The 10,879-nt window shown below is 35.4% G+C and overlaps 1 protein-coding gene across 3 annotated transcripts; it reads left to right on the top strand.

The window, feature by feature from the left end:
* The first annotated feature begins 1,168 nt into the window (after nucleotides 1-1,168).
* On the top strand, nucleotides 1,169-7,455 carry LOC132615083 (protein ABA AND ROS SENSITIVE 1). 3 transcript variants are annotated; one of them, XM_060329636.1, is made up of 9 exons: nucleotides 1,169-1,343; nucleotides 2,424-2,506; nucleotides 3,556-3,655; nucleotides 4,496-4,712; nucleotides 5,164-5,461; nucleotides 6,336-6,411; nucleotides 6,507-6,553; nucleotides 6,663-6,865; nucleotides 6,972-7,455. In XM_060329636.1, the coding sequence occupies exons 2-8, from the start codon at nucleotides 2,433-2,435 to the stop codon at nucleotides 6,838-6,840; spliced, it is 990 nt and encodes a 329-aa protein (XP_060185619.1). In that variant the 5' UTR covers nucleotides 1,169-1,343; nucleotides 2,424-2,432; the 3' UTR covers nucleotides 6,841-6,865; nucleotides 6,972-7,455. The 3 variants fall into 3 exon arrangements, with proteins under 3 accessions (XP_060185619.1, XP_060185620.1, XP_060185621.1); XM_060329637.1 differs by having other exon boundaries at nucleotides 1,169-1,347; nucleotides 2,426-2,506; XM_060329638.1 differs by having other exon boundaries at nucleotides 1,169-1,351; nucleotides 2,426-2,506.
* The last annotated feature ends 3,424 nt before the right edge of the window (nucleotides 7,456-10,879 follow it).

Raw genomic sequence — 10,879 nt, 5'->3', positions numbered from 1 at the left:
TTTGTTTAGGTGTTTCTCTCTCTCTTTTTTTTTTTTTTTTTTTTTTTAAGATAATTAACTTGCATTTTATTACCAAAGTGGAAATATTTACGGCTCAAAAGACAAAAACTGGACTACATTGAGTCGGACAGGCCTAATCTCAATGCATGTCCTCTTTTGTACTACTGATCAGCCCTTGCGTTACGTAAGATATAATCCACTAGCTAATCTCTGAACCATACTACCTCTAACAAGCACATCATGATTTGTCAATCTAGCTATCACTTCTGGTTGTCCTGTAGTCTCTGAAATACTATTCTATTCCTTTCTTGCCACACATAATAGACTGTTGCGACTAGCGACATTCTGTATCTGGTGACTGTTGCATTCTTGCTTCTTCTTCTGTCAATCATCCAGAGTATCTCCTTTTGCCATTCCGTAGGTGCTCTATTAATGCCGTTCCAGGTGAGCAATGAGGTATTTTTGTTTTAAAAAGCCTCATAAGAAGTTTCTTCAGATTATGACTATTTTAATTTTGTAGATGTTTTCTTAAAAAAAAAAAATTAAGTAGTTTGACTGTGGTTTTTCAAGTATATTCTTCCCCTTACAAACCCAGATATATAAAAAGTAAATAAAAAATAACTATTCAAACACATTTTTCTTTTTGTGCAAATTTCCTTTCCAAAAAAAATAAAATCAGCTCCTCATCTCATTTCATATAATGATATTAGATGTGAAACTTAAAATATTAGTTTAAGTTATGTGTGATAGAGTACTAAAAATAAAGAAGGAAACACAATAAATTAAATTTGAAAAACATCAACAGTATTAGTTTTTTTTTTCCAACAAATGCATACTTCACATTTTAACTTGATCAAAAATTCTCATACAATATTACTCGAGAAGTCTTTTATGTATTTTAAAATGAGAAATTAGTGAATTTAATCAATAAGACGGGATAAAAACGGTGTGTAGCTACAAAAACGTTGGTAAGTACTTTTTTATTTTTAACCAAAAGGTCTCGATTTTAAATCCCAAAGTGAGATCACTTTTTTAGGGAGATACATATACCTTGCAGAGCGGACTTTCCAGTGTGAATTCAAATTAATACGGTCCAAAGTGGACACAAAAACCAAAATGATATATTTTCTCAATTACATCAAAACTTGAGAGGACTAAGAGTAAATTTACCCCATTAATTAGGGACCGAACCCGAAAAACAAATATCAACCCGGCCCACTCGAACCAATGAAGGAACAGCTAAAACTAATTTCGAATTCACGAAGAAAAAAAATTGAAATCACATTAGAAGATTAAAGCGCAATAATCTATCAACCCTAAACATTAATTCTGCTAATCCACAAGTAAGTAAGTTTATAATTCTTAATCTTATAATTTTTAATCTAACATTCAAGTGCCTGAGTTTTTAGTTCAATGAAGTTGAAGTGTACATACAATTTTATTTTTCTGTCACATTCCATTATTTGAAACTCTCAGTAATAGGCTTAATATTTTGCTTTTTTTTTTTTTTAATTTCCTAGAGGAAGATTAGCAAAAGGTGTTTATTTTAATTGTATTTGCCTTTCGGGTTTTTGAGCAAGCTGGATTTTATCGAGTTTTATTTGCAATAGGGTGTGTTTGGTATGACAGAAAATGTTTTCCAAGAAAATATTGTATCCGAAAATAAGTAATTTTCCTACTCATTTTCCTGTGTTTGGTAAGCAAGTTGGAAAATGTCATTTTAAGAGCATTTGCGCGCGCGCACGCGCGCCCACACACACACATATATATATAAATTCCAAGCAAATAACTATGAGGTTTTTGAACTCGGATTGCAATTATGAGGTGAGGGTGGGTGGATAGTGGGGGGTGGGGGCAGTGGCGGAGCCGCAGCCCGTTGAACACCCTTTGCCGAAAAATTATACCATGTAGACATGTCAATTATTGACATTCTAGACATTACATATTGAACACCCTTAATATATAGATTATATGAATGCAAACACCCTTGACAAAATTCCTAGCTCCGTCACTGGGGTGGGGGTGGGGACATATTGGTGTGTTTTTATTGATCCGGAAAATGTATTCCCTCAAATTTTTAAGGAAAACATTTTTCAAGAAATTTGGTGCAACCAAACAAGGGAAAACTGGAAAACATTTTCCGTCATACCAAACACACCCTTATTGTTTTATCTGCTGTATTTACAATTAGAAACATTTCACTGAAAATTTTCAGGCCATTTATGCACTGCTTCTTTTCCATATGAGAATTAGCAGAACTGTTCCCCCCCCCCCCCCCCCCCCCCTTTTTTGTGAAAAGATAGAAACTTTCTGTATCTTTTCTAATTTTTCAGATGAAAATTAGCAAAAAAGTGCTTTGTTATTGAATTCATTTACTTTTTGGGTTTTCTTCTAACTGTATTTTTGGTGCTGTATTAACACAGAGCATTGCAATGGATAAGAGAGCGTTATACCGGGCAAAGCTGAAGGAGCAGAAGCAGAAGCGAATTGATTCCCCTCTTGTAAGGTATTACAGTCAAACCTCTCTATAACAGGGTCGTCTGTTCCGATATCTTTTGGCTGCTATAGCAAAATGTTGTTATAGAGAACATATAATATACATAACATGAAAATCGGTTCCACAGAAAACATGGTTGTTATAAGGAAATGTTGTTATAGAGAGGTCTGACTATATGTACAAGGGAGTCTCTATAAAGTATATTTTTGTATATTTTCATTTCTTGGTGTTAAGTTATGGCTAGTAAACAACTAAAAAAAAAAAGGGCAGCCCGGTGCACTAAAGCTCCCGCTATGCGCGGGGTCCGGGGAAGGGCCGGACCACAACGGTCTTTTGTACGCAGCCTTACCTTGCATTTCTGCAAGACGCTGTTTCCACGGCTCGAACCCGTGACCTCCTGGTCACATGGCAGCAACTTTACCAGTTACGCCAAGGCTCCCCTTCATGGCTAGTAAACAACTAAATTCCCTTTAAAATATTTGTGTACGACAAGCAGCTTTCTGGAAAAAGTTTTTGCTATCGGAAGATAGATTGAGGCATTAAGCATCTGGAAACTCAATTCTTTTTTTGAAAAGGTAAAGATAAGAGTAAAGGGGATCTGGAAACTGGATGCGCATAATGAGTAGATAGTGTTGATGATTTTGTTGATAGTTATAGCAACACGTTGGTTTCTAGAATTTAACCTATGCTTGGTTTCTAGAATTTAGCCTATGCTTTCACCTGCATTTGCTTAATACCCAAATCAGTGTGTATGTGTGTGCTCTTTGATTGTGGGGTGGAATCAGTTTTGTGTTTCAAGGTCGAAGTTCTTTTCTGCATCTGAGTGTAATGTTAATGCGGTATTTGTTGTATTTGGTCTTTTACATGATTGGACATGATTGCAACCTATACTTAAGACGGTTTTGTATTTACAATCCTAGTTAAAGGTGCATTGTTGTCTAGTTTTACGACATGTATCTTTGTATCATGTCAACAATGATCTGGCTTTGTTAATGTAGAGTTGTCAGCATTAACTTTTCCCAAGTCCTGTCTTTATAATAAATTGTGTGACACCACAGGTACAATGAGAACGATCAGCCTGTATGTAGAGTGTGTGATGTTGTTCTGAAATCTGAATCACAATGGCCTGGACATCAAGCTTCTCGTAAACATCATGAGGTAAGATCGTACTCATTGATTTTTGGTGTTAGCTTTTTGCATACTGGAATTTGGTGCAGGCTAGTCCAAGCTTAGTAAAGTGGTCACCATGTGGTCCGCACCTCTTAAGAAAAAGGTGCTTTCAATCACGCTAAGATGAACACATTAAGTCATTAGTATCCTTCCTTTCTTTTTATTTCTTTTCTTTCTAAATTTGAGGTATCTTTTTTATTTGAGTTAAGCATCAGGTAAAAGCATGTTCTGCAAAAGCTAATTTGGCCATACCAGACTTGGCAGCTTCATAGTCATCAGTTTGCTTCTTTTTTGTAATATAGGGATCTTTCCCCTTCACCATTCTCCAATTAGCTATATTGCTAGTTTACGTGTTCATCATGAACTCAGACTTTTGGAATCAGTCTATAATTACATTTGCTTGGGCTGTAGTAGAAGTTGCTGTGAATTCATAGGGAAAAAAACCATTTCAAGCGGGAGGCCGGTATGAGAAGCAAAAGGACAAGGAATTGATAGGGACACTGTGCTGTGAGTCTAATGCAGGACGATTGTTAGGGGAGGAATTAGAAAGCCTTTTTGTTTTTTTTGGGTTAGGGGACTTACTATAGTTGAATATAAATTTATTGAACTTTTAGCTAACAGGGAAGTACTCACATGGTGATCCAACCAAATTTTTATGAGTTTTCTGCTGGTCATCAATGTTTATCATGCATGTACTATATAGCCTTTGGTGTGCTTGTTAAGGACCTCTTTAGTTCTTGCTGCTCATCTCCTGTTTTCTCCTTTATATCACATGTAAGATATGTGCTGCACTCTTCCCTGCTAAGACAGATTGTTATGTTTGTACAGGCCATAAATAATCTCAAAGCTAATGCTGCTGCAGCGAAAAACCCAAACAATGTAAAAAGTGAGCCTCCAAAGGAGTTGCCTAAACCCAAGCCTGAAATTCCTGAGGGCGTAAGCTGTAAAGAACCTGAACCTTCTGTTGGATTGTCTAAGCCTCGTGCATCATCTATGCTTCCTCCCAATTTTTTTGACAATCAAGAGACAAAGAGACCAAAAATTGGTAAGGTGCCTCCCGTGGGAATTTACCGTTTTATATAAACTTTCTGAATAGAAAAATTTAAACAGTGGTTGAAGCATGACTTTATCTTTCAATCCTTCCATGATATTGAAAAGGAAAAGACATTCTATGAGTTTGCAAGTCGTAGTCTTAAAATCCACGCACACTGGATGTATGGTGAGTCTTTGCTAGGTCCATTTGTATATGCTTTTCAAATATTTTCTTAAAAGGAAGAATATGTTACTATGAGAGAAAGAGATAAAAGGTGGAGGATAGGGAGAGAAATCAGTAATTCTGCTGCTGTTTGGTGTGCCCTGATCTTGCCTCTCTGTATATCCTTACCTCTGATTAATGTTTATATACTTGGTAATGAAGACTTGGATACTCCAATATAAAAGTTGTATCTCTCTTTCGTTGTCAAGGATGACTTATCTGTTCAGTTTTCATGTTTTAGAGAAAGATTCAGCTAGGTTGGGAGACCATGTACCGGAAAGAGATTCTCCAGTTTCAGATCGAACTGAAGAGGTTGAACCGTCTTTGGCAAGGTCTAGCAGTCAGGGCCTATCTACCTCCAAGAATGCTGAGACTAGAAGCATGGAAAATCAGCGATCTGGTGAAAATGGACCGGTGTCAAAAGTTAGTTCTGGTTCAGACGCTAAGCAGGTCAAAGGAGCTCTCCCTGCAGGTTTCTTTGACAACAAAGATGCTGACTTACGTGCTCGTGGTATTACACCGGTCAAACCAGATGTCAAGTAAGCTTGGATAACTTGCTATTACTTGCTAAGCAGCCTAGTTCCTTACTCTTTGATTGTTGTGTCTTTAACTGTTTTCCTATTTTTCCAAAACTGGTCGACCTCAGATGAGATCTTTCAAATCTTATCCAACCATTTCTTTAACCTTAACCAGAAAGTCGATTGCTACCCAATATGAATAGACTATCCAAATGAGACGCATCACTTTCTGTGGCAATATAGATGCTGGATAATGGCAGATGCGCTCTCTTTCAAAGTCAGAAGAGCTATAAGGCTCATTTCTCTTCCATTTATTCCTCCAACTTTCGAATAGTATACATGTTCTCCTGGATTGCAGCCTAGGCAGCTCCACTACCTCCAGTTTCTTCACGATTACATTTAATTAGATGTGCTGTAATTGTCTTGGTGCAGTGGTGCAATTGAACTGCTATAAGTGCACTTTATTCTGTGAAATGTATGGTCTGTGGACATGCGTACATCCTACCCTCCCTAGACCCCACTTGTGGGATTACGCTGGGTATGTTGTTGTTGTCTGGAAATGTATGGTGGTCATTTCTGTGTGGTGCAATTGCTGAAGCTATTAAGCAGCCTTTGATTTTACAGCTCCGAATGTAACAAAATATAGCTGTTGCATCAGAAGTAAATTTATTCTTTCTATTCTTTCATCAGGTCCTTCGCATTTTGGAGTAGATAACACATCTTACTTTTATATGACTACTGTATTCTCTCAGTGTCTTAACTGATCTAATCTCAGTCCTTGTGAAACAATAAAGAAGCAGTTCGTTCTTTTTCTATCCTGCTCCCCCTCCTTTTTTTTTATTTTGTTGGCTCTTCCAGGCAAAACTTGACCTTGAGTCTAATGACTTAATTGCAGGGATGAGTACAAAGAATTTGAGAAGTTAATCCAAGAAGACTTAAAAGAGGTTGACAACCGTTTAGAAGAAGAAGAGGTCATCTTTTATTACAAAATAGTTGTTGAGCTTCTGCAAATTTTCTATCCTGTTAAACCGTGTTATTTACCCACTCTGCCATTTATACAATGCAGATTGATGCTGCAGAAATGATTGAAGAAGAAGTATCTGTCGAACAGAGGTCAGTTTCTGAAATGATGAAAACTGATTTAGTCCATTTTGAAAATTTGGCTATATTTTGTTTACATGGTCCAAAAGTCAATATAAACTTTTATATTGCATGACTCCAGGGGCTATAGAGAAAGACTGGAGATGTTGAGGAGGAAGAAGACGGAACTTAAGGCTGCTAAATCTTCATTAGGCAGCAAAGAAATTAAAGTTGTAAATAAAGAGTCTAGTGATGACGAATCGTCAAGTGATGATGACAGTGATGAGAATACTGTGGACTGGAGGGCTAAACATTTGTGAAGAAAGTGCTTGCCCGTTTATGCTCGTAATACACATTCTATCTAGTCTCTCCCTCATCGTCGTATTTGGACCCTGTGTCCATAGAGTAGTTCTGTTGCTCCCATGCTAAATATTTGTGCTTTTTGTTGTAGATAACAAGGTTTGCTTACTTCTGCAAGTATGAGCCAAAATTCATTTGTACCTGTACTCTGTTGCCAAGGGATAATGTGATTGTTGAGAAAAGAGGTGGACTTGGTTACACTTTGATTTCAGTAAAATATTGGGGCAAAGGGTTAAGCTTGGCACCAAAGTGGTCAATACTCTCGTTCCGCGGTGCTAAACAAGTCGAGAATGGAAGAAACTAAGAGTGTCATGCTTTGTGTTAAAGAAATTTTGTACTCTTATGAATACGTTTCTAAAATTGTCAGCAAATCTACTTTTATATTCTGGCATGCTTGCATATTGAGGTAAATGAGGTTCTTCCGTTGCACATATGGAAGGCTTGCAACAATGTCTTATTTGGTATTCATTTTGTTGTACATGTCAAATTTTAATGTTATTCTTTTGCAATGGTGAATATAGCCATGAAGTATTGCAGCCAAACGTGGGTTGTGATGCCAAGGGGCTATTCTTTCAGACCCAGTTTAGTTAAGAATATGGGACCTTAAATTGTTTAGATTTGGCCTTTGGGTTATTTGAGCCTTGCTGCAAATTACCAGCCATGTCAACAATGAAAAAATGTAATTAGTTTGATAGAGAACTGATCAAATCAGATTTATATTTTGGAGAGCTTCATGAATTCGTATTCTTGAAAGATGTAAACATTGTATAAACATGAAATAATATCAAGCAACTGCCAACCTAGAACGTTCCAAAAAGGAAAGAGTGTTGCTCTATATGAATTAAGATAGGAGTATCCTCTAATCTAAGCTAGAGTTTCATGCGAAAGAGAGATTAAAGTGTCTTGAGGTCTTCGGATTAGAAGGTGTTTGATAGCCAAGCCAGAGAATTATGGTCTGCTTTAACCATACATTTTTTGTTTTTTCACCCGGTATTTTTCAGATCCGTTTTGGGGCTAGATTAACTCAAATTTGCATAGGAAATCACTTTGGGGTAGAATAGTCCTAGCCAAATTTTGGGCATGTCTTTGAAAAATAATCACTCCCATGGAGTTTCAAATTACATAGGTGAAATTCTGTGACATTTCTTAAGAGTTTCACATGTGAATTTCAAAACTCCAGAACAATGACCATTTTCTAATTATAGGATCCAACTAGCCACTCTTCGAGCATGTCTTTGAAAATAGTCATTGTCACGAAGTTTTAAATTCCACGGATGAAGTTTCTTCAACTTTGAAATTTGAAACACCATGATAATGACTATTTTTCAATTAAAGGAGCTGGAAAATTGTTATTTGTGAATTTTAACCCACCTTTTTTTCCTGATGGGGAGGGGGATAAAGCGGCTCGATAACTCGATATTTATGATTAAGGGTGAAACATTACTTTATCATCCTAATACAACCTTTAGGATGGTTTGATAGGATGGATAAGCAAAAATAGTGATGGGATAAAAATTTAATATCACCTTATCCTTTGTTTGGTTAATAATCTTGGGGTAAGTTATCCCGGTATTAAAAATAGTATTGGGATAATTTATACCCATCAGAGGGTGGAATAATAATCCTGGGATAACTTATCCCAGGATAAAATAATGAATTGACTAAAATAGCCCTGAGGTTGAATAATACTCATAATAATCCTTTCCCTTTTCTCATTTCGTTGTCTATTTTTTACATTATGTCTATTCACTTTGTTGAGTCTATCTTATTTTAAAAACTAGTTCCTGGAGCTAATTTTCATCTGTAATGACTAACAATTGGAGCCTTTTGCGTAATGAATACGTTATGCGTGTTCTTAGCAACTTGGCAAATTCCAAGTTCTTGATCCCTTTTGCTCTTCCTCTAAATGTTGCGAATAGTTGTGCAATGTTTGTTGGATTCTTGAATTTAGAATGGTTATATTTCAGATTGCCTACCATATAAATCCAAAAGAGTAAAGGGAAAGAGTTTTGTTCTAATGCAAAACAACTAATGCTAACTTAAGATCAACCATAAAGGGCATCAAATTGACAAAAAGATAAGGGAAAAGAAGAAGAAAGAAGTCAGATATATTTAAAAGAGAATTGATGTTTTCAAACTGATAAAGGAGCAAGAACAGGGGAAATTTTAGGCATTTTAGGTTAAATAAGGTGGAGGGTATTTTTGTAAACAAATAACTTCTTCTGAGAAATTAAACAATGCATGTTAATTTTAATACAACATACCAAACAATGAATAAAAAATAATCCCAGTACAACTAATCCCAACATAACTAATTCCAGCATAACTACTCCATCATAACGTATCCCAGTATAAATTGTCTTCAAACCAAACGACCCCTTAGTGGTGCTTTAACAATTCAACATACTCTTCTATATTATGAAGTCCTAAAGATAACTGTTTTGTTTCTGAGTCCAAGAAATGAAATAGTCAGGATATACAAGTTTTTATTATATTGGGAAATCCACATAAACAAAACGATAAATCTCGACAAAAAACCCACCCTTTGCTATTCCATTTTGGTTCAAAATTAAACATGCTTCTTAATTCCACCCCCCCCCCCCCCCCCCCCCCCCAAAAAAAAAAAAAAAAGAAGTGGTAACATCATGTCTGCCAAAACATTCTACAACAATGACTCATTTCCTGGTAATATCATTTACCTTAAAATTGGTCCACCTCTATTCAAGCAGACTTTTTATCAGTTGGGTTACTTTTCAACAATAGTTAAAACAAATATAATTTAGTTTGTTACTTTGCTCATTGGCTGACAAGTGTTAAGAGTTCAGAAAACTCTCATACCACTAATGACTTTGATATGTTATTGAATAAATATTCACCTCAAAGTGGAATTCAGAAAATGAAGTTTTTTATTTGATAACTTTTCAAGTGCTTGTTTGCTAGTTGTCTAACATATGATAATAATTAATATTAAAATCCCACTTGATAAGCCGACCAAGATTTCTGTTGGTCTATTTTCAAAGATAAAACGACTTGTGGCTTTTCATTATATATAATCTTAGGGGTCAACCATAAGATGGGTAACTCAAAAGAGACAGAGAAAGGAAATGGATTGCCCAAAATACCAATAAAAACAATACAACTTAAAGATATTGATAAAAGAAATATAGATAAATGGTATTTGAAAAGTCAGTTTACTGTTTTTGGTCTGGTTTGCCTTGGTAATAAAACAACAACCAGACAAATAAATTAAATAATATCATAGTGTTCACATTTATAGTAAGAAATAAAACTTTTCAGGTCAACTTGCACACACTTCGACTACTTAAATAGGACAAACTAAATAGGAGCAACTACCTTTTTTTTTCTTTCTAATTAACTGTTTTAGAGGGGTGTAGAAAAATCCTTTTTTCTTGTGTCGAAACGAAAGAGTAATGATTCTTGATCCTGTTTGTTAAAAATTCCTATAACTGGAAATAAATTAAAAGTACACTACGACTAAGTTGTGACAACTCAAAAAAGATTCGTTAAATCCCAACATTTAGGCGAGATTTTATGATTACGTGCAATAAGCATTAGCGCAGAAATAGATCGACGATTTAAATATAATGGGTTTAATATTTAAAATTCTTTAAATTTGTGAGTTCGAAATCTTACCTTAAAATTGGTCCACTTTTTCCCAAGCACACTCTTTTTTTATTAATAAGTTGCTTTGCTTTTCAAAATTTTACTAACAATTGATTAAGCAAATATTGTTTTTGTTACTTTGCTCACTGTCCAACTAGTGTCTCAAAAGATACTCACATTACCTTAAAATTTAGGAGTACGTGAACCACAACTTATAGAACTTTACATTAAAGAGCTTATGCCTTTTTGTGGCTTTGCATGAGGGTCTTGGAAAAGGAGATAAAAGTGAATAAACTTCTATGTTGGAAATTCCATGACCATATGATTTAAGTGTGTATTCTTGCCGTTCACTTTTATTTTTTACGTTTCATTTTT

Source organism: Lycium barbarum, chromosome 10 (assembly GCF_019175385.1).
Source record: "Lycium barbarum isolate Lr01 chromosome 10, ASM1917538v2, whole genome shotgun sequence".
NCBI lineage: Eukaryota > Viridiplantae > Streptophyta > Magnoliopsida > Solanales > Solanaceae > Lycium > Lycium barbarum.
The sequence above is the reverse complement of the archived record's forward strand: the minus strand, read 5'-3'. Positions and strand labels throughout refer to the sequence as shown.

What these genes read in the sequence shown, in the direction of transcription:
- LOC132615083 (XM_060329636.1), top strand. Translation starts at nt 2,433, where the DNA reads ATGGATAAGAGAGCGTTATACCGGGCAAAGCTGAAGGAGCAGAAGCAG. An exon ending in CTTCTCGTAAACATCATGAG is followed by an intron (nt 3,656 to 4,495) that starts GTAAGATCGTAC and finishes ATGTTTGTACAG; the next exon opens with GCCATAAATAATCTCAAAGC. An exon ending in ACCGTTTAGAAGAAGAAGAG is followed by an intron (nt 6,412 to 6,506) that starts GTCATCTTTTAT and finishes TATACAATGCAG; the next exon opens with ATTGATGCTGCAGAAATGAT.